General features: G+C 37.7%; 2 protein-coding genes across 5 annotated transcripts in view; one reads left to right on the forward strand and one right to left on the reverse strand.

Moving 5' to 3' along the window:
• Positions 1 to 24,291, reverse strand: part of TFEC (transcription factor EC) — a 663,356-nt gene that overhangs the window by 244,823 nt on the left and 394,242 nt on the right. The window lies entirely within an intron of this gene.
• TES (testin LIM domain protein) overlaps positions 1 to 24,291 on the forward strand; it is a 43,604-nt gene that overhangs the window by 2,883 nt on the left and 16,430 nt on the right. For 2 of the 3 annotated variants that reach the window (XM_081243612.1, XM_081243614.1), the window contains exon 2: positions 23,082 to 23,167. In XM_081243612.1, coding sequence (XP_081099738.1) covers positions 23,082 to 23,167 — 86 coding nt within the window. Of the gene's footprint in view, positions 1 to 13,832; positions 13,910 to 23,081; positions 23,168 to 24,291 lie in introns of all 3 variants that reach the window. The other variant, XM_081243613.1, reaches the window with a different exon arrangement.

Below are 24,291 nucleotides of genomic sequence, written 5' to 3' on the forward strand. Positions count from 1 at the left end.
CCAGGGAAGCCCCAATCAGAGCCTTCTTACCCTATTTTGGTACCTAGATAGTTTTCAGGTCTCCCTTCTTTTTGACTCGGGTATACAAGAAAACTAATAGTTTGAATGTACCTTTTAAAAAGCGTGGTTGGAAGTTGGAACAAAGACACAACCATTTAAGTAAAACTAAATTTGACTTCTGGTTTAAGATACATGGCATTTTTTCCTTCTAAAACCCTTGTACTGTTGTTTTCATAAGAAATTTTCTCCAGGCAGATGATAAATGTTACTTTCCTTTCCCATTAACATTTCGTGTAAAAAGAATTAAAAAGGGTTGTCTTTATTTCACAACCACCTAGGTGGATGATACTATTATAAGATTCTTTGTTTATAAAAAGAGAACTTGGGTGTCCATATCATTGGCATAAATTTGGATTCATTACCAGTTAAAACACACAATCACAAAGGCAAGGAATTTTTATAATTAGATTTTACTATATTTTGTTTTGTTTGAGGTAAGTGAGCTGTTGCTAGGATGTGAGAGCTAGTTTGGTTATACAGAGTTTTTGTTTCAATAATATTTTAGAGTAGAATTTGACTTTTATGTATTGGCCCTGTCTTCTGAGTTATTTGTCTAGATCTCTTCCTTATCTTATGTCTCTTCATTATAATTGATTTCGTGTAAGTAGAGCCTATGTCTTCTTGGAAAAAGCAATGGACTTTGAGAAGCAGAAAGAGAGTCTCATTTTGGTGGTGAATGGTAAATCATGGCCCACAGCCAGATGTTTTCTTCTTTCCTTTCTGTGTTACTCTTCCATGAGAATCACTTTTTTCCCCTTTAAAAACATACCAGAGGGCTTCCCTGGTGGCGCAGTGGTTGAGAGTCCGCCTGCCGATGCAGGGGACACGGGTTCGTGCCCCGGTCCGGGAAGATATCACATGCCGCGGAGCGGCTGGGCCTGTGAGCCATGGCCACTGAGCCTGCGCGTCCAGGAGCCTGTGCTCCGCAACGGGAGAGGCCACAACAGTGAGAGGCCCGCATACCGCCCCCCCCAAAAAAAAGTACCAGAGAGAAAGAGAACTCTAGTAATTTCTCTTATGCTGCCTGGAATTGCTGCAGAGCTTTTAATTTTACACCTTATTCATTGTTTGCCTCCATTCTAACCTCCATCTTTTGATCCTTCCTGATGTCTTGCATATTTTTTTCTTAGGACTCTTTTCTTTGTTAATTTAATTTAATTTTAAAAAGATGAGATGTACTTTAAAGATTACAAGTCACTAAAAACCCCCTTTTTCAGCATCCAAACATGTTTTGAAAGCTTCTGTCATTTGCCAAAAAAACAAAGTGAAACCAAGTGATTGCACTTGGAAAGAGTACTGAACCACAAAGATTGTTTCCATTAGAAATTAGAATGAGCCTTTTCTCTTAGGTGGCCCCTGATTGAATGGAAAAGGCAAGTAAATGGTAACCTGGAGGCACAAATCTACAGTTGAATTCTCTGCTTGAAGCCATTCTTTCTGCGAGAATCGTTGGCAAGGCTTGGGGTAATGGGAGGACAGCGTACTTCCAGGGCTTTACCTTAGAGGCAGTTACTCTCTCAGAACAAGTATAGAATAAAGTGGTCCTCAGAGGGGCTTTTATCTCTTCCAACCCATAGTATCAGTCATTACAGTAATTGGATATGAAAAGTCACTTTCTTAACTTGCTCTGAATATTGGTTTGAATAGAACTGTAGTAGGTTTTCTATTGATTTTGTTCCTTAATTTTATCCTATGAAGTAGAATTAGTGATTTTTGTCTCTGCTGGCTGTTAGCTGTGTACCATCACCTCTCTCCTTGACTTTGCTTGCTCACCTTCAATACTAAATACTACTCATCTTTCAAGACACACTCCTTACCCTACCCACACCACACATCACCCTCCAGGTGATCTTCCTTCTTGTTCCTATCTGGATGGAAAATCTCTTTCTTCTGTATTCCCAAAGTATGTTATCATAACTCTTAGGACATTCATCATTTTCTCCCTCTAGATTATAGTCTTCTTCTTACCTAGATTGCAAGCTTCTTGAGAGTGAAATTCATATCCTATTTATACTTGTATAGTTATTTTGTTTGCTGTTCAAAGCAATTTATGAAGTAGATCTTAGCCTCACTTTAAGGATAAAGAAACTAAGGCTTAGATACATTAATCTGAAACTGGCAGAACCTAACTATGATCTTGAACCATATATGGTCTTCAGAATCCATGCAACTCCCATCATGCCACTAGCCTGAGTCCTCTGATATCCTTTGCCTTGATCACTACATGTATGTTGAATGAAGTACCCTAATATAAAAAGAGAAATAACCTGAGGTCTATTTCAACATTTTTTATTGGTTTGTTTAAAGGAATTATATTGGAAGAAATGGTTTCTATTCCAATAAAATTACCACCCTACTGGTTTTCTACATTTTATTTATACTTTATCCATGGTTATATGTATGCCCTTTAGTGTAAGTTGCCTTTGACCTTTTTTGCACGGAAACAAAGTCTAAATAAGTAAAAATATCATGAAAAGGAACTTCTGCGAGACTTTTACAGTCAAAGAAATTCCATAAGCTCCAATAATATTCTGGGCCATATCTTCTGGATTCTTCCAACTTCCCAGCTTTTGTTGGGAGCAATGATAATGCTGCCTCCTAGCTGCTTAATATGGTTCTGAACAATAGTGACCCTGCTTTTGGCTCTCTGCTTTGGGATTTCAACCAGTGACATCTGGAATTGTATAGAGGCACTCATAGTTGGCCTGTAGAAGAATCTGTTCTACCTGCTGAAGCCCAGAGTTGATAGAAAGCCTTACACATAGCATCGTAGGCTAAACCTCTCTTTCTCCTAGCAGCAAAGTGCTCAAAGTGCCACTGGAATGGCAGACCAGGCAGCTTAGAATAGAGTAGTTAAAAACAAAAAAATAAGTTCAATGCTAGGAAGAGAACTGTTCATAAAAGAGCTACTGAGAAGCAGTAGGAAACACCAAAATGTTGAACTATTTTGTGAGGCTCTCACTGAGCTCTAGGATGATACCAGCATTGTGAGCACGAAATTAACATCATGGACCGTCAGGGTTACTCTGAGGGGCCTATTTAGTAGAAAGAGAATGATAAATTGGTAAAAGAGTACTACTTCCTATGTTCTTTTTCTGAGAACCAGAAGCAGTTTGCCCCATGCTAATTTGAATATGTTTTTTACAAACCAGATCACTACAGTGTGTTCAGAAATTAGAAAAGGTCAGTAAGTGCCAGTATAGGTAAAGAGCTGTAGTATACAGAAAGATCTTCTGTACTATATCAGCTTTCTCACTCCTGTTTATCAGTATGATATCATTAAATTCACTCTGGGCTGAGAGTTAGTAGATCTGGGTCCACTCTAGTTTTTGTGATCTTGGCTACTTTGGATCTCAGTTTTCATATCTATAAAAATCAATAGGGGAACCAAGTGATTTCTAAGATTTCTTAAAACGCTGTTACTCTTTTTTTTTTTTTTTTTTTCAGTACGCGGGCCTCTCACTGTTGTGGCCTCTCCCGTTGCGGAGCATAGGCTCTGGACGTGCAGGCTCAGCGGCCACGGCTCATGGGCCTAGCCGCTCCGCGGCATGTGGGATCTTCCCGGACCGGGGCACGAACCCGTGTCCCCTGCATCGGCAGGCGGACTCTCAACCACTGCGCCACCAGGGAAGCCCCTGTTACTCTTTTTGACTATGGAAAACATTATAGTTTACCAAGTATAATAGTGTTCCACAGTGCTTAAAAATCATACAAGCCAAGAATATATAAATATATGTTATTTTAATGAAATGGCATGTATATACTCCTGTGAAGTCCATGAGAAAAATGAAACAATTTTTTTTCATAGATCTTAGCTGTTTTTTCAACTTGTTTTTACTTAATTAGTTTGCCTTTTAAATATGTGTGGGGTATTTGAAGACATTAAGTTTAATTAATTTAAATCTGTAGTATAAAGCTTCAAAGACATATAAACTGCTCTTTTAGCATGAGTCAAATAAGCCTAGGCATGATGTATCACTTTCCTTGGTACTTAATTACAGGAAAATGAAAAATAACGGAGCTTTTATTGTCTTTAAAAGTTATCTCTCCCAAAATAAGATGAGTCATTTTAAAACTATGTGAGTAGTTTATGTGCAAAGCACTGTTCTAAACTCTGGGGGTATAGTGTGAACAAAAAGGCAAGGTACCTTGTATTATAGAACTTACACTGTTGAGAGGAATGATAGAGCAAAAAAAAGTAAATGAAAGTAAATGACAAAATAAATGATAGAAAGTAAGCGCAAGTGGGATTATACCCCTTAGTGAACTCTTTACAGGTCAGGAGTACACTAGATTTCCAACACAGAATGTCCTATTTTTTTTTAATAAATTTACTTTTTTATTTTTGGCTGTGTTGGGTCTTCGTTGCTGTGTGCGGGCTTTCTCTAGATGCAGAGAGCAGGGGCTACTCTTCATTGTGGTGTGTGGGCTTCTCATTGCGGTGGCTTCTCTTGTTGTGGAGCACAGGCTCTAGGTGTGCAGGCTTCAGTAGTTGTGGTGCGTGGGCTCTAGAGCACAGGCTCAGTAGTTGTGGTGCACAGGCTGTGGCATGTGGGATCTTCCTGGACCAGGGCTCGAACCCATGTCCCCTGCATTGGCAGGCAGATTCTTAACCACTGCGCCACCAGGGAAGTCCCAGAATATCCTAATTTAGTGGTGATTCTTGGTATTGGTTCCCGGTTTTGCAAACTTTGTAATTAGGGGTTATTAATTATCTTAAGTAATGGCAAATGAAAAAGAAATGAGAAGGCAGCTTTTATGTAATAGAATATGAAAAAGCTCATAATTAGATAAAGCTAAAATATTTACAATCTTACACCTATAAAATACACAAACTGTCTTTTGCCTGATTACAAATGCCCTACAAGAGTCATTCCTGTATTGCGTTTACTGGTTACAGTCATTACTAATTTTTGTTTGGTAACTACTGTCATGGTACCTGAAAGAATGACTTTTAAAAATCTGTTTATTAGATCATTAATATATAGTACATTTAGGAAATTATTTTGCTTTTCACAAAGTGGTGATGTTCAGGGAGCATTATATAAATTATGAATTATGAAATCAGCTTTTTCAAGGAGAGGAAAATAGAGAAAAGACTAACCAAATTCAAAATGGGTTTTAAAACCTCATAAGTTTTCAAGATTTTAAGGAAAAATAGTTTGATAATTGATAAATTCACCCCTAGTCTTTGAGTAAAACCCATGTATTAAAACTTGCCTTAAGCACTGCTATAAGAGGATTAAATTTAGAGGTTATGCTTTTCAGCTGTCTAGCTCCAATCTTTGATTCTCCTATAAAAGAGCTCAAGTCATATTTGGTTTCGCTTATTTTTCTAAGTACCTGATCTACCTTACTCCCTACGTGAATAATGGGAAATTAGATAATAATATGCGTGACCGTAATTTTCTAATGAAAGTTCATGCTGTGACCCTAAAATGACTTTTTAATTACTTTTCTTTCTTTCTTCTCAACCACTTTAATCACTGTTCATTGCCAGTGACAAGAACATTAAGAAAGAACAGAAGGTGATAGAGGAAAGAACGAAAAGAAACTTACTTGGTATATTTTGGGAACAGTGCTATGAAAGTGTCTCATGTTTCTATCACAATGAGTACTGGTTGATTCTAGGTATCATTACTTTTATTTCAGTCATATTCAACAAAGGAGAAGAGCATAGTTTAGGATTGCCAATTCCTCTTATCCTTGGCTAGTCTGCCAAGAAAGCAGGACTGCTTGGGTTTGAGCATGGCTTGAGGCGGGGAACTGTAGGAGAAGCCAGGCATTGAGCACTGCTGAGAGCTTATCTGCCAAATGACAGCCAGGCTCCCAGTATATAAATATAATTAATCTCTGAATGAGGCTGGATCATCCTCAAATCACAAATGATTCAGCCTGTGTTTATTACAGTGACATTCTGACCACCATACAGATTTTAAAAAGGGGTTTCAGGGTGTCTGTTGGTTATAAAGGTTCTTATCTGAACAGTGAGCCTAGCAAAAAAGAGGCTGAAAGCCTAGCACCAATGCATTGGTGCTGAGTCCATTAATAAGTCTGCCGCCACCATGAACTTGCCTGTGCTTTGTTTGAAGATAAAGTGATATAATGTTTCATTGCAAAATGATTATGCAAATGTTAGGTGGATTTTTATTTCTATAAGTGTAACTTCATAGAAGTCTTGATAGAATGAGTCACAAAGTAAAGGTAAAGAATATATTTCCTTCATGGGGTACTGGCCTACAATAAAAATAATCGGGGGTTAAACAAAACAAAGTCACCCTCTGTTTTTCATAGAGAATATTAAAAGGTTAGTTTAAATGTAAGACTACGAATCTCAACTCCTTTTCTATCAATATTACCTGTGGAGCTTGTATCCCCCAAAATACTGTGATGTCAGCTTTGGTGGATAAAAGAAGGAAGGTAGGCAAGCTAGCTAGTGGGCAACACATGTACGTTAACTACAGTGCTAGATAGAATGAAATAAGTGCTGTAATACAGTGTTGCTCAAAATATCTATGTTGAGGAACCATTTTTTCAAAACTCTGAATCTGTCATGGGCTGATACTTTTAAAACAAAAAAAAATGAATTACTAGAAGGAAAAAAGACAAATACGAGGCCAATTTTTAAAAAAATAAGTATATCAGACATAAAACTACTGTCAAATTGCTTAACAATTCCTAGTTGCTTTCTCTCAGTTTCTTTCTATATCTGATCACAGACTGGTAACCAACAGTTTGCAGACTGCCACACTTTGTAGCAGTGCAATAATAGGAATACAGACAACTACAGTATCCCCCCCCTTATCTGTGGGGAATATGTTCCAAGACCCGCAGTGGATGCCTGAAACCCCAGATAGTACCAAACCCTATATATACTGTTTTTTCCTATACATACATACCTTTGATAAAGTTTAATTTATAAATTAGGTAACAGTAAGAGATGAACAACAATAACTAATAATAAAATAGAAAAATTATAACAATATGCTGTAGTAATAAAAGTTTTGTGGATGCGGTCTCTCTCCTTAATTAACTTCTTCAACTCTGCCAAAAATTCAGCAGTGGCTTCTTCATCGGCAGACGCAGCCTCTCCAGTAATTTTTATATTTTTCTGTCCAAACCTATTCCTGAATCTTTATAACCATCCCTTACTTGCAGTAAATGGTGTAACACATTTTATGGGATCCCTTGCTGAAGTCTTCGTGTGGGCTGTATGCTTTCTGGTGCCACATGTTACTACCAACTGGAACATGTTTTCTGTTCGTGTGTCCCACCCACAAATTCAATGTCTTTTCCATCTTAAGTAAGCAATTAGCATGCACTGTGTGGCCATAACTTCTGCAGTTTGAGATGCGACAGCAACACTAACATGAATTTCTTTTTCCTTCTTCACAATTTCATGGATAGAAGATTCCTTCTTACCATAGATCTTAGCAGCATCAGCATACAATTTTTGTTTGTTTGTTTGTTAAGTGGAGAACTTTCACCTTTTCACCTAAAGGAAGCACTTTAAGGCTCCTGTTTGGCAGATCCGAACTGCTAGCATCGCTGCTTCTGCGCTTGGCCAGCGATTTTTATTTTGGCTGGCCAAAAATTAATTGTTATTTCAATAACACTTTGCAGGTTATTACAGTCTATAGTTACAAGTGACACACCTGTAAATTCTTCTAATTTTCGTGAAATGTTGTCTTCAGTCCACTCTTCTGTAGAAGCAAAGGAGCATTCTCTAGCACTGTGAGTTTCATTTTCACTTTCCGTATCAGAATCGATCACTAAGGTTTTTTTGTCTTTTTGTTGGTCTAATATTCACATCATCTGAATCAGAACTATATTCTGAAGAACTATCATTTTCTGAGACACTAGTATATATGTCGCTCAGACAGTCAGAGAAAGTATCTGCATAAAATTCACCGAAAAATTCTTCTTCACTCAACATTTCTCAATGCATCATTTTTGAAAGTTTTACGTTTATAATATACACAAGATTGGAACAAAAACCTAACGGAGCAAAATGTGAATGATAACGACAATCATAAGTTGTATAATGAACCCTTGAGCAATTTTAAGCTCTAACAACTTCTCACATTATGTTAATTGTACCACTGTCTAAAAACGTATTGATACATCTTCGGTCAATAACGTTCCCGTAACAAAAGACGAATTAATACGTCTCCAGTCACTAATGTGTTTAAGTAAAAATAAGGGTTACTTGAACACAAGCACTGCAATGTACTGCAACAGTCAGTCTGATAACCAAGTTGGCTACTAAGTGACTACCTAGCTGGATAAACTGGACAGAGGGACGATTCGTATCCAAGGCAGGACTGAGCAAAGGCTGGAGATTTCATCACGCTACTCAGAATGCAATTTAAAACTTAGGAATTGTTTATTTCTGAAATATTCCATTTAATATTTTTGTATCATGGTTGACCGTGTATAACTGAAACCATAGACAGCAAAAAAATGTGGATAAGGGGTGGCTACTGTATTATGAAGTTTCAGAAGCAGAAGTAATTTAATTGGGAACAACATTATGGAGGAAACAACATTCAAACTAAATTCTGTAGGATAAATAAGGTTTCAGTAGGCAAAGAAGGAATTCCAGGAAGAATAAATAAATGAACCAAAGAAACATGGCTGCAAAAAGTCTGTAAACCTTTGGTATTCACACCATAACATTTTCAGTGTTGACTCTTCTAAAACAAAGCCAAGGTACATGATCTGTAGTGATTTGTGACTTTCCTAGATTTCAGGTTTGAATTTAGGAAGTGTGCCACTGAGCTTGTACAAGAACCTAACCTACTGCTGAGGATCTATATCCTAATCTTGATTCTTATTTAATACACTTTGTCATCTCTTGAGGTAGAGGAGGAAATTTCACTGGAGTCTAGCTGATATAGTCTGGGCTTTGTTCCAAGCTGTGGGTTGGGACTACGTTGGCTCCCTGTATCTTTCATCTTCCTTAGATCATTGTATATCTTAAGCAAAAGTTTGGAGCAATAGCGGGCATGTCCAACTGCAGGAGCACATTTTAAGCCTCTGCTTGTGTCACAGCAGTCACATGTCCAAGTTCAAACTCAAGGGAAGGAAAAGTCCAGTTTAATGACTATGAGGCAAGGGTGTGGATGTTTAATAACTATCTGGGAATGAAGAATTGGGATCATTACTTCAGACTATCACATACTCTATAGCGGGATTTTTTTTTTTTAATTTGGGGGTGTAAGTATACTTTTCTGAAGTTCTCTCATGTATCAGGAGTCCATTCTGAGAAAATATTCTGCACAGTTTCATAGACAGCTGGTATTTCAAAGCAGGGTAGTCTTTGACCCTTCTGAAAAACTATAAAGGAAAATTGACCTTGGGGTATCCTTTACTTGATTTTTAGAGGGTTCTTTTTTTCATTTAGTCACTCTTCTGTTAGTTTTGAGACTAACAGACTTCTCCAGATTCATCCCAGCTAGGTCATATGATCTCCATGTGAAGAAATATAGAACTCATTTCTTTGGAAAATGTCAAGTTGCCAAAGGTTTTTAAGAGGAGTTAAATAATCTGACCTTTGAAATACTACAACAAATTGGAAATAGATTCTACAGATATTCAAATGATGCCATGTGTTAGACTCTGCAAGTGGTAGCAGAATAGAAAATTATCCCAAGAGAAATAGGCAGAAATTAATGGTAGAGGGAGGCAAGACAGATTTGAGTGGCTTAATATCCATATTTCTTTTAAGATGTCACAGGTAAAAACAATTGAGATGTTATTTGTTGGCACTTTTCTCATGGACCAGATGAAATCAAGCCAGAGGATGGAATCATCCAGTGGACCACTGTTGCCCACTCCTCTGGAACACAGGGAGTTTAGAGGGAGAAGAACAGAACTTTCATAGGTTTGAATCCCAGTTTGACACTCCCCTAGAAATTTGGACAAGTTTCTTAGCCTCCTTGGCTTTAGGGGACTTATCGGTAAAACATAGATAATACCTCCTTATTGGGTTATTGTGAGATTAAATAAAGTAGTGCTTGTAAACACTTAGAACAGTGCCTGACATATAGAGAGTACTTGATCAGTATTATTATTAATGTTCTCTGATCGGTTTTGTTTAGTTATCTAGACCTTAGTATCAATAAGCAAATGTTTGGAGAACCAGAATTGCAGGAAGGTTATCAGCTTTAGAATTCTGGGTTCAGTCTTAGCCTTGGCACTTACTGGCTATGTGAATTTCGCAAAGTTATTTAAACCTCTAATCCTCAGGACCTTTATCTGAAAATGTATTGCAACCATCTATCTCACAGGGGTATAAGAATAATTGACATGAACATTTTAAAGCACAAAGTATGGTGCCTGCACATACAATAAATAGATGTATCAAAATCATTATCAAGAAATCCAATTTAGAGGGAAGAAAATCCTGCATAGATCTTCAAACTATTTAACAGGCACCCGAATCTATCATCAAGAATTTTATGACAACACGCTTTCAGAAAATTATTGATACTTGATGCTTTGTTGGACACAAAGAAATATTTAAAATTCAATAACTGGAATTTATTAAATTATTGGATTTCATTTTTTCCTTTTTATAATTTGCAAATTATTTTGATTTTAAGTTTTTATGATAAAAATTAAAAATTTATAAGTGTTTCTAGTACTTGTTTGAGTACATGCCATGTGCTAGTCATTATGGGAAAGATTTCAAAGCTATATTAATTAGGTTCCCTAGCAGGGGCACTTGATTTAACATTACCAGGTACTTTGGTCCAGTACAGGAAATAGGTATGTTTTCCTGAATAGAATCTTCCTCGGAGTTTTTGGGGTAAATTGCAAAAATGGCTACAATTCTTTGCAGCACCTCCCATTAAGAAATGGAGTCTATTTTCCTACCCTTTGAATCTGGGCTGCTGGTAGAACTGATGTTGTGTGTGCTGCAGGCTTGGCCCTCACGAGGGCTTGTTTGCTTCTAACTACTTTATTGGAACCCTGCTACTATCATGTGAACTAGCCTAGTCCAGCCCACTGGAGGATGAAAGATGACATAGAAAAGATGAAACATCTCAGCTGAGGTTCCCCTATATTAGCTGTCCCTAGCTCACCTGAAAGGTGACTACGGATGTAGTGAGCCCAGCTCAGACCAGAACTATCCAGCTGAACCCAGCCCAAGGTGCTAAACTGCAGAAGCATGAGCAGAATATCATGACCGGAAACTACAGAATAAATGATTGTTATTTTAAGCCACGATGTTTAAGGGTGGTTTGTTAGGCAACAGATCATAACTTATACCCCCTCTATTGCTAGGATGTAAGTTTTCTCAGCCTCCCACAGTGAAAGCTATGGAAAAGGTCTTAGAGAAGGCTTTTCTCATTCTGAATTACCCTCACAGCCTTCTGTACATAAGAAAGAATAAAGAATCAGAACACTGTAGCTTCCCTGACATCATTGGTCACTTGAGAATGGGCCCCCTTTCTAACCTAGTCAAATCTAATTTTGATTTTGAAAGTTGTCTATTCCCCCTGAACCCTAGACAAATCTAAGATGATGTCTGTGTACCTTTTGTAGTGACAAAGTCCTTGGGCTATAGTTTAAATATAGAACAAAAAGCATGTGAATCCAAACCACTTCTCTAATAGATCAAAAATCAGAAGATGGATCAAAAATTAGTTAAGGCACTTATGTTTACACAACACATCATATAAACATAATTCATTTTTTCCAGAGTAAGGGATGGTGTGAAAAGGCTGAACAATAAGTAAATAAGCGTAAGGCATCTGGCAGTAGGGTTTCTGTTTCTCTCCCTTCCTTTCCCAGTTTCCAAGACCCCTATCTGTGCTATAAGACTTTGTTTTTGCTCTAAACACACCTGAATGCCAATCCTGGGCAAAAGTGGAAAATGAGAAGATTGTCTTTTTGTGCCTTTTACCCCCAATTTTCTGTGAAAGCCTTCTCTCCGCTGGGCTTTTCTCTCCAGGTTCCTTTGGATGCTCATGACTCCCTGGGCATCCTTCTCTAACAGCTCTCTCAGCCAATGCCACAGGCCTTTCCCTTCATTCTGGCCCTGAAAACATGCCTGTACTGTCCTCTTTTCCTGTGTGTGCTCTGATTAGATAGGCAATTAGTGGCAATAATCACTTAATTGTATAGTTATCCTCACCCCACTCCTATAACAGGTTACTCCTAAAGAAATAATACTATAGCCCTTAGGACTGGTAAACAATGATGACAATATTCAAGTTTTGGGATATGCAGTCTTATTAAAGGCTTCTCAATACACAGCACTATCTGTGGAATCTACTCTTTAGAGCCAGCTGTGGAGGTAGTGACACAAGACCAAATTAGAACTGTTTGTCATGATCTAAATTCTTTTAAGAGACTCCTACAGATGACTTTTGGAATCGTTTTTTAAAATCCCTTTTATAGCTAATAATTGGGAGTCTCTGAGACCTGCGTATAAAAGCAAATGCATTACGGAGTCTTTCCACTGAGCCAGAGCTCAGCCTATCCTAATTAAGAAGCCATTTCATCAGCAATTGTAGCCTGTGACATTTTTATAGCCTGCGACATTTTTATAGCCTGCATTGTCTTTCTCAAAGTAACAGAGTTAGGAGGAGGCCCTTTTTGAGTAGAATTCGCAGAAGAGGTATTCTATTGGTGAACATCTCAAGTGACTGCCTTTACGTAAGAGTTTAAAAATAATTTGATAGTAGTCAGTTTGAAAAACGTTTATAAGGAGCCAGCATAAGTTGAACAGACACAATACATTTCTTTTTATAATTTTCTACCTAAAATAAGTGCAATCTCTTAAAAAAATCTAAATTATTTTGTCCCTAATAATACGGTGAGGATACATTAGGTTTCGAAAAAGTATACAGTACTGAGAAGTTAGTTATGAACTGGTGACTATAAATACTACCTAATTTGAACCAAGTAATTTACATTCTGATATCACAAAGAAGTGCTATATATTTTTTCCTTTACTTTCCATCACCAGAAGAGTTATGTAATAGAATAAGGTTTATATCAATCTTTTTCCAGTTTTATTCTCTATTCGTTAAGGAGGGCTATGACATATAAAAATTGTGAAATTTTTCTCTTAAATATATTTCTAGAAATTTCTTGCTAGTCAAACCTGATATTTTGTATTCTGGTTTGGGGCTGTGTTCTAAAACACAAGTATGTGTGCACACAAGTGTGTATGTATATACATTGAGATGGTTAGAGAATAAGACTTAGAGACTAAAAATCATATTCTACCCTGTCTTCTGGAAGACTGTTCCCTGATCTTGACTGAGTGAACAGTTAAATTGAGGTGAATAAGAGCATTCATAAAGGAACGAGCAAAGTTTTGTTTTACTATGCCCGTTGGGGTGAAGACACATTTAAATATTTGAAATGGAAAAAAATTAAGTCAGGGGTGGTAGATAAGCACACCCTATATCCTCTCCCTTTGTAAAGTCTGTCATCACAAATCGCTTAGTATTTAAAATCAAAACAGAATAGAGGCTGTGGTAGACAGTCTCTAAGGTGGCCCCCATTGATCCCCACCTCCTAGAATTCATACTCTTGTATATTCCCCTTCCCTTGAGTGTGGGCTGGACCTGGTCAATTGCTGCCAAGGAATATAACATGGCAGATGTGATGGTATATCCCTTTCAAGATTAAAGACTGCAGCTTCTGTCTTGGGTACTCTCACTCTCTGTGGGATCACTTGCTCCTGGGAAAACCAGCTGCCATGTCATAGGTGCCAATGTGAGAGAGCTTAAAAGAGGATCTCCTTCCAGTCGAGCCTTGAGATGACTGCAGCCCTAGCTGACCCCTGATTGCAACCTTGCAAGAGGCCCTGAGCCCGCCCACCTAGGTAAGTCACTCCCACCTGCCTGACCCACAGAAAGCTATGAGATGAAAATATTTGTTATTTTCAGCCCCTAAGTTTTAGGGTAATTTGCAATTAATACAGAGGTTTTCCATTATAAATCTAGGAATTTAGTGATTTGAAAAAAAAATGAAAAGAATTATTGCAGTTTTTGCCTCATTATATAACCCGTGGACACTGCATAAATGTATGGATTCGTTTATATAATGTAGTAAGTAATTTTCAGTACTAGTGATGTCTCCATGTTTTGAATAAAGATCTTTCAACTCTGAGATTCAATTTGTTCATTTGTATTTCGTTGTTTCTTTTAAAACATTTTTTCTCTTGCTATAACATTGGAAGAGACCTATTTTGCATCAGGACCCTGGATATTTTCCTTGACTCCTGACCCATTCTTTTGAGGGCCCTCTTGTGTGCGTGATTAATCACCTCAGGGCATTCAGTGTTAGTGCAGCTGACACAGGTTTCTTATAATCAGTCTCAGGTTTGTCTAGGAAGGAGAGCTCCTGGCTGGTGACGAATAAGTAGTCTTTCAGATCAAAATCTATTGTTCTACAGAAGTTACAGATGAGGCATATTACTCATTTAAATCATTATTTATCTTCAAACTCTCATTTTGGAGAAAAAAAGTGGTGACTTTGTAGTCAAGAGCTCAGGATTTAGAGTTAGGAATGCCAAGATTCAAATCTCAGCTCTGCACTTGGCACATTGCCGACAAGATAGCTGGGCAATCTTAGACAAATTTCTTAATCTCTCCAAGTCTCAGTGTCTTTATTTGTGAAATAGGAGTGATAACAGTTTCCCACAGGTTGTCTTGAGAGTTACATAAGGTGATGTATGTATTGTGCCTGGTGGGTATTAACATCTTAACAAATGGTGGTTGAGGTATTTTTACTACCACTTCCACCTTTACAACTACCAGTGCTCATTAAGAAAAAGCATAATTAGAATAGCTTCCAGGTATCCTACCCAAACTAAAATTCATTATTGTTTCCTAGAAAAAAGCAGCAGGATCTACTTCTGATCATCGTCAAAAACGTTACCATATTTATTGAAGTTGTATGGATGTCTTAGGCAATCTGCTGCAATTTGATTACATCCCAGATCGAAGTAGACAGATTGCCTTGGTTACAGTCCTTGTATCATTTACCTAATACTGGTACTGACCTAAGAAATGTAGGGGAAGACTGGGTGAGAGTTATCTATTTAATCTGTTAAAGTTCCAGGAAGATTGACCCAGTACCACCAGAATAGAATTTATTATAAACTATTTAGACTGAAAGATCACTTGTTTCCTTTTCTTTCCTATCACAATGATTTGTTAGTGATGATTTACTACTATGTGTGAACAAAAAGGTGTCAGTCCATTTGTCTCACAGTGGATTTTATGATACAAATTCATCATGTAGGGCTCTGGCTTTGTACTTCATGTGCTGAAAAGCTGAAGGGATGTGGAAATGAATCCTAGAATCTGCTATGAAGTTTTATTCCCACTTACTTCTGAATAAGTGGTCTTAAAAACTAAAGACCCTTCATTGATTATTTTATTCTTGGCTATAATATTTTGATGTCAAGTTAAAATTATATTTCTTTCTATTTAAAAAAATTAATTACTAAATATTTATCTAACCCAGGGTCTTTCCATGTTCATGACCTATGTTTAGGCACTAGAGGTTAAGAACAGGCATTCTGCAGTGCAACTGACCTTGGGCCCATTAACAATTTTCTGCTTTAGTTTCTTCATCTGGATGAAAATGCAGATAATAATTCATAGTTTTCATAGAATTGTTATGAGTATAAAATGAGATGATCCATGTAAAAATCTTATAACCATGCCTGACAATATAATTGCTCAATACTTGCCATTGCTCTTATTATCACCATCACCCCTGCCAGAGCCCTTTTTAAAAAATTTTTTTACTTACTTTTCTTGTTTAAAGCAATGGGAATTCCTTGGGGTAAATGTGCTATGTCATAGATCATTTGATAATTAAGACAAGTATTAAATAAATAGATAACACTTTTTGGCATTTCTACAAATCTCAGGCTGTGTAGCAGGCGTCAGGAATTCAAATATGAACAAGAAACTCACAGTCTAGTGGGGTAAATGGATGTCACAGTATAGAAAAAAGGGACCAAATAATAGAATTTGAACCAAGACCAATAGGAATTCAGAAGAACTTTTCTGAGGATAGTTCAAGGAAGGTATCACCGAGTAACTGCTGTTTGAACTGGGTGTATAGAGAGTAGCATTTTACCAGATGGAGAAGAGGAATGAGATCCAGGCAAGGAAAAAGCTCATCTAGAAGCAGAGCACGGCTGGAGGGGAGGGGTGTAAGGAAGGGAGCTGTAGGAGCGAGGGTGGTGCCAGGTTGAAAAGGCTTTTTTTTCTCTGCCAGGCTAAGACATTGTGAAATTCACTGCACTCATGAAAAATATCTAACAAGGGGAATGTTATGATCATCTTTGGGTTTTATTAAAATAATTTTGGGAGCAGCACTATGACATTATATGAAAGGAGTGATTAGTTTGGAGAGTATGTTCCCTGGTTGATGTGATAGAAGTTTGAACACGAACTGTGGAGTGGAGACGAAGGAGGAAACTATAGGTTTTAGAGAAGAGACCCGAAAAGACGGACCTAAAAAGCATGGCTTAGACGAGGATAAAGAAGGCCTCCCGGCCCGAGTTTGGGTGACTAGGTAACGACTTTTTCTTCATTCTTGTTCTCATGTATTTCAGACTTGAGTAAGTGAGAGAGGGCAAGTTTTCGTTCTTATGAGCAAAGGAAAAGATAACAGCAATTTTAGTAGGAATGATTAATTGTGGCTCTTAATCACAATAAATTATTCTCACATATAAAGTGTTCTCACCTAAAACACTTGGCAAACTATAGAAGTTAAAGGATGCCTCTCTTTTTACATTTAAGTCTGGTTTTCTATGCAACCTAACCTTTTTTTTTTTTCTATGGGGGGTGGTTACTAAAAATCTTAGTAGATAATGTAAAACAGGCATTGAGCTAAAAATCTAAAACTGTTTAAAATCTTCTGTCAGAGAGATTAATGAAAACATATCGATTTGGGTTTGGGTGGGGGGAACTTCACAGATTATACCAGGTTTCTAAAAGAGCCACTTGCTGAGAGGAATTATTTACTTAGAAATGCAGTTCCTTTGTCCAGAACATTCATTCGTGTGAACAAGATCTAAAACGCCTAAGAGTGTAATATGAATGCATGTATGTATACATATATATGTATAGGTAGGTGAATATGGATGCACATGTACAGAGAGAGAGAATATATGTGTATTTCATATAATCTACCTTGGTCAGCTTCATTCCAAGATGATTAAAGAAGTCTTAGTAACACTTGCTTGTTTAGTAACCACATATGATTTTTTGCTCCAGAGGGAAATTTGGTTATGAAAACAGCATGAATCAGATGATCTCACCATGAATACTGAATAATATCTTCCAGACCCAAATTGTATCCAAATCAACTCAGACTGTGTTTGAAATACCAGATGTTCTCTACTCTTCTTTCCTCCTTCTTTAAAGTATCTGACATGCAGTACCCTTTCCTGGGTCATAAGGGTCACTTGAAATGTTGCCAACCTATCTGGTTGCCTGAAATTATGAATATAGAGAAATTGAACCCATTCCCATTTCTTACTCTAAAATAAGCAGGAGATGATGGATGTTTGGAGGCACAGATCATAGTGCTATAAGCTCAGTATCTGGATCCTATAATTAAGGATATTTTAAAAGTCTTATATGTCTATGACTAGTATTTCAGAATAAATATTATACGTCATTTTGATTTTTTCAAAGGACCTTGATAGGTATTCCTAAAGCGTGACTGTAGTTTTTCCAAATATAGTCAATCCAAAGGACCTGTTTTCTTGGACACCGAAGAAGAAAAATTAATCTGTCATAACCTTGTATTGATGCTGACCAGAATGCGTTACTAAAATTATATGAAGTAGACAGCTTTGGGACTTGTGTGCTTATGAAAAAACATGTGTTTTCAGGCACCAAGCATTGACTCTGCAGGGAATACTATATCACATTTGCTGTTGAAATAATTATGTGCAACAGAACTGTGTCTTATCCCTCAGAACGTAAATTTTTTGTTTCCTATGTGTACTTTATAAACTACTATTCCAAGCTGAATTCCAAATGATTCTGACCTGTAAGAGCCAATAATATATTAGCTTTCTCAAATAATTATTTTCTATTTAGTGTTTAAATGTTGAGCAGACGACCATGCTGAATAACAACTAAGATGAAGTTACTCTGAAACATGATTTTCAGTCATAATTTTAGAATTAAAAGGTGTCTTGGAATTGATCTAGTTCAATTCCTTCATTACCTAGATGAAGCCTAAAGAAGAAAAATGACTTCTAAAATCACTGGGCTTGGCAGTGATATAATACCTTGGGGCCAGATCACAGTTTTCCTGACTCTCTTCCAGTGCTCTTTCTACATTTTCACTGTTTAGCCATGTAATTCTTGATCATTTCCTTAATACCTGGTGTAGCTAATTCTCGTGACATACGACATATGAGCACACATATATTGGTGTTTATATTACTCCAAGGATCTGAACTTCACGTTCTAAGCAGCCAGGCTGCCTTAGCTGAGGAGCTAATACTTTCTGGACTTCCCTTCCTCTCTACCACCCCCTCCCACACACCATGGGTATCATTAAATAACACCTTCCCTGTTCTCATCCCTCACCGAGAATTCTCCAGCCCAGAAACCTGGGCAGAAACTAACCAGTAAGATCCGGATGTCTAAGAGTAACAGCCATGGCTCTTGAGGAAAGGAGAAGGACCCTGACCAAAGGATGCAGTCTGTGCTGCGGGTAGGGGGAAGGACAAGGTATAGTGAGAAGAATTCTGGATCCTGGACTTAAGGGAATCCTGAACACAGAGTAAGGAGGAAGAGAAATTGGCTGAGCCCTTAGGACAGATGGGGTTCCAGACCCTCAAGCTAAGACTAGGAAGAGTTGGGGAATCCCAGCTCCTGTGACCTCTGCCCAAAAGGTCTCGGAATAGGTCTTGAGAAACTGTGCCTAGGGCAGCTCTGGCTCTGAAACTCATTTTACTACAGAGTAAAATCAGTACATTTTACTTCATTTGATATATGTTTGACTTGTTAAAGGGAGGGTAGCAGATGCCTGGATGCCTAAATTGGCGTGGGAACAAAAGCAGAAGAAAGTTGCCTCTCACCAGTAGGGATGTGTCTGCTGGGGTGCAATTTTATCATCTAAATTGGATTGAACAGGATTAGAGAACACATTGCACTCTGGATTATAACTTAGCCTGGAACTAGGCACATTGAGGAAACAGGGAAAATGCTGGAGTGTGACCCACAGATCTTTGTTGTCTGAGTGGCTTTGTGCTTTTGTATCCTAACTGAGGATGATAAAAAGGGTAAAATTATGGAAGACGTATCCACCCAGTAAGTGGCATAAGTTAGAGATCTTCAATGCTGGGTGTTAAAGAGGTTGATTTTTTATAGCTTCATTTACAGGGGAAATTTAATAAAATTCCCTTAAAGAGAGTAAATTCATTGCCAGTCTGAAACTCTCTAATCACTTTAGCTGCTAACAGTGGTTTTGAAAACTAGGTGCTTTTTTGGTTTGAGTGTTGTTTTTTAATTAGAACTGCTTCCTTTGGGTTATAGCAGGAGAGAGTGTATCATATTGCCATGACCTCATTCCACTCTCTTTCATTTACTTGTTGTCTCTTTGTGATTTTTGAGAGTCCCCTCACTCACTCCTGATGTCTGGGCCCTGCGGGAAGAGGAAAGTGTGTGTGTTTCGGAAGGTGGGAAGGGACATGTTCTTAAGGTGGTCACAAACCCATATTGCAGGAAAGAGCCTGTATGGAGATTAAGTTGACCTTCCAGGCAGGCCGGCCGGCAGGGGTGGAAGAACATTGGAGCAGTGCTTTCTGAGTTTTCCAGGGCAGACTGCAGAGCTCTTTTCTCAAATTACTGCTTTTCTCAGAGTCGTATTTCCTGAAAACTAAAATAGCTAGATTCTCTTGTCTTTTGCATAACGCACTTTATTTCCATGGGTCTCCCTAACCCTGAGGTTTGGCCAGCAGAACTTAAGAGGGGCTCTTGCCCCCATTCTCCACCCCACCCCCATTGCCTGCATGGCTTTTCTCTAAAGCTTCCTCCTTAGAGTATCATCCTTTCTCTGGGAATGTTTTCTCTGTTAAATCTGGTGGCCTAAGACACCAAATTGTTCAGGAGATTTATTTCTTCCTCAGGAAAAGGAAAAAAAGAGAGAGAACCCCACTTGGCCTGCGGCAAGGCTGGCCGTATCACCTCTCAAGTACTCCAAGATGTCCTCAGCTCTAACCATCCCTCTTCTGTCACAGGCTTCAAATATGGTGTCCCCTCTGCCTTGAACGTACTTCCTCCTCCTCTTTACTGAGTTAGATTGTTGCTCATCCTTTCCAGCTCAGTTCAGCTATCACTTGTTCAAAAGAGCTTTCCCAACCTCCCTGCCTGATTCAAGGCTTCTCTTTATAGAGGCCTCAAAGTCATCTCCATTGAGACGTGTTGCAGGAGGCTTGGGGCCTGTAGTTCTTTTCCTTGAAGCAGAAATGAGGCAGAGAATCTTTTTAGAAAACGGAAGGGCTCCCACTGGACACCCTATAGAGTCTGCCCCAGCAGCACTAGCACAGTGCAGCACAAGTCAGACACTGGGTTTTAGGTTAGCTTGCTGTCGACTAGCTGTACGACCAGGAGCAAATCATCTCTCCTCTGAATTTTAGTTTCCTGATCTCTTACACTAGGGGGACGCCTAGGCCTGTCCCGCACTAAGAATATGTGGGGCACTTTAAAAGAGTAGATGTTCATGAGACACCACCAGTTCTAATAATTTTAATAAATAAACTGATAACCATTTTAAGAAGATTGAAAAGCAGGTAGGAAAGAAACAACTTGCCCCTTTCCAAGGCTGACTTTGTAAATCAGCAATGAGCTACACTGAGGCCTTAGTGTAAAATCTCTGCTGACGAATTGAGGTTCTAGTTATATTAGCTGAGCTTCCGAGTTTCATTCAGAAATACAAAATGAGATGGTATTGGTCCAGTATGTTTCTGGTATTTTATTAAGGCAAGTGTTGCTCAGACCAGATGATTTAGATTGGAAGGCAGGCAAGAATTTGTTTAGGTGGCCATTTAACTTAGAGGCAGAAGCATACTTAGTTCTCCATTATTAAATAAGCCAGTAAATCTTTGTTTCAGGATTTTATACACACTTACATATAAGGTTGTGTATGTCTGCATGTTCTCTTTCATGGGATAAAATGTATTTCTTACTGTGAATTATATACAAGAGAGTTTGAAGCAGCTGATTTAAGCTAAGCTATGTGATTAAGCCTTAATAATGTAATCTTAATTTTCATTTGGGATCAGAGTTTAGCAGGAGATGCATGAAACACAGTATGAGGCAAATCCATATACCAGGAGGATTCAGGATTGTTACCTCTCCTGTAATGGAAAACTAGAAAGGGCTTGAAAAAGAATTGACCTCTTTTTAGATTTGCTGTTCATTTTACTGTGGATATCATAATGGAGAAAACTCTTTAATTATGTTCCTTGCAAAAGACCAGAAAACTAAAATAGCTAGATTCTCTCTGTCTTTTGCGTAACCCACTTTATTTCTGTACTGTGAACTATGATGATCAGTGACAAGGAAATAATTTCATTCTTTAAAAAAAAAGTGTCTAGTGTTAAAGTATACAATTTAGAGAATTCTAAATCTTTGAAAATTGGTAATGGAGACATGGCAAAGGTGACAAAGTTTAGTTAATGCTGGACAGATTTTTATCCCCTTTAGAAAGTATTCTTGAGAGGGTATACCTTTAAAATATTGTAGGTTCTCCTAAGCAGCTGGGTGGACCAGCTGGTTTTGAATATGCCCTTAGTTATCATAAGAGGATGTAGTCATTTTCTTCAGGGAAAAATGGAAGGGCTTCATTTAAACTTCAGGGCATGGTCAAGCTGATCTTTCAAGGAACAAGTTACAATGTGGTTTTGATTGCACAGTGAAAAACACAACTTGGTCAAGCTACAACAGGGAGCCACTGAAAAAATCTCTCATCTGGCTTGAACTCTTACTCCAGACACTAGGCAGTAACAAATTTGTCAGCAGTCACTGATGTAATATTTAAGCTACAGAATAATCGAGGCACTGGTGATTTGCCGATGTGCTGAAGCAAAGCCAGTCAATCTTTTTTACTCTAGTATCAATAGTTGGGTAAAAGAGGTTCCATTCCTTCTTGTGTCCTTCCCTCGTCTGCACCCCCCTCTTCTGCTTATTAAGTCATGTCTCAGGAGTTCCAGAGGCTTATTGTTTAATACGGGAAAGGGAAATAGTCTGCTATAATGAGGACAGTAGTACAACCCCTCCACCCCTTCCTCAGGCATAAGAGCACAGATCTTGGAATCAGGTAGACCTGGAGTCAGATCTCTTCTCTACCATTTATTAACATTTTGATCTTAAGCAAGCTCTACAGCCTCTCAGAATTTCAGTTGTCATCTCTAAGATGGAGAACACTATTGCCTACTTTATAAGCATTTTATGAGGTTCTGTAAGATTTCAATGAGATAAATACTTTCTCTCTATTCCTGGCATTCAATATGTTTGTTGTTGCTATTATTATTATATTTATCAAAAAATAAAATAATAATATTAAATTGTATTTCCCTAAATCATTTGCATATTCCGTGTTTGCCAAAAAATATGTCATTTGGGGCTAGGCTTGCTTTCCGAGCTCTGGCTCCTCTGACTGCTCCCTGTATCTATTGTGTACAGGTCATGAAGTGGCCAAAGAGATGAATTCATGACTTTTTGTCGCTTGCAATATTTGTAGTTTTCTATGTAGTTGTATTCTAATGCTTTTCTATTCATGAAAAAAAGCAATAAGAATACAAAGTATGTTGTGTGTGTACTTGGAATCGCCATTTAATGTACCTGGGTGTCATCACTGACTAAACAATGTGACACTCATAAAAGATTTATTTGCAAGTTATATCAACAAGAGTGGTAAATACAATTAAAGGTGTAATTTATTGAATTTTTTAAGATTTTTTTTTAAAATGTAATAACAGGTTCATGTTGTTTTCTCTTTAACAGATGGGCTTAGGACATGAGCAAGGATTTGGAGCCCCCTGTTTAAAATGCAAAGGAAAATGTGAGGGGTTCGAACTGCACTTCTGGAGGTAACGTTTTGAAAACCACAACCACAATAGTAATTCCTGCTTTTTGTCACTGCTTCCTCAGACAGCAGAGATCGCTTACAGGCTACCCAGCATGGTTGCTAAGTTGTGGATCTGTTATATTCTTTTTTAAGAAGTAAAGCTATTCTGACTTCCCATCATTATTCGAGCTAATTGGGCCATAGTGACTATATTTAGAATTGTTTGATTTATTTGCTGTTCTTCAGTTTTCCTATGAGACTGAAATACTGAATACGTTTCTTTTCTGAGTGGCAAATAAGTTTGTGGTAATCTTGAAGGACTATTTATTAGTTATTCTTTTGTTAAAAACGTATAACTGCACATCTCATCTGTACATTTGCGATAAACAATAAATATGATGAATTGAGCAGTCATGTCCTAGTTCTCAGGAAATTGACTTGAATCTAGGTCTTTTCAAAATTTTCAGCTGTAAATTTACTACTGAAAAACTTTGAAACACTTGAGTTTAAAAAAATAATAATTCATCGCCATTGTTTTGGTTTGAATCAAGTGCCTATATGTGGAGGATGAATGTTAGTGGATCAAAAATGTGTATTTTGTATAGCTCTTATTTGCATGTTTTTAAAAAAGTATTATCATACATCATATAAACCTAAAATTGGTATTTTAAACCTGTTCTTTTGAAGAACATAAATGTTCATCAGTGGCCGTCAAGACTGTAATAGTAGTTTATAAGTCTGTTCAAAGTTAGAATTAGCACAATATTGCTAGAAGAAAAATGTTAAAATGATCAACCATACATTATTAGGATGGAAGCTGCCTGTTGGAATGAATCTTACTTGAGAACCACTTTGTACTGAGTATTTCCATAGGAAATGCTCTAGAATAAAAAATGTCCTCAGCTATTGAGGCGGTATACAGTGCAAGTTAAAGGAGAATGTAAAATAAAATTTGGGATATTAGGCTCTTTTAAAAGCTCATTTATTTAGTAAGTTTTAGGAAACAAAGACAGTTGTTTTAAATAGTGAAGGCAAAGGAAACCTTAGCCCTCCCCAAATGATGATACGGTTCTTTATCTGGAAGGAGCTAATATGTTCCAGGGAATTTCAAAATTACAGGACTTTAATAGCTCTTCCTTGTGCTAC

This window comes from Mesoplodon bidens, assembly GCF_964165515.1.
Source record: "Mesoplodon bidens genome assembly, chromosome: 9".
Taxonomy (NCBI): domain Eukaryota; kingdom Metazoa; phylum Chordata; class Mammalia; order Artiodactyla; family Ziphiidae; genus Mesoplodon; species Mesoplodon bidens.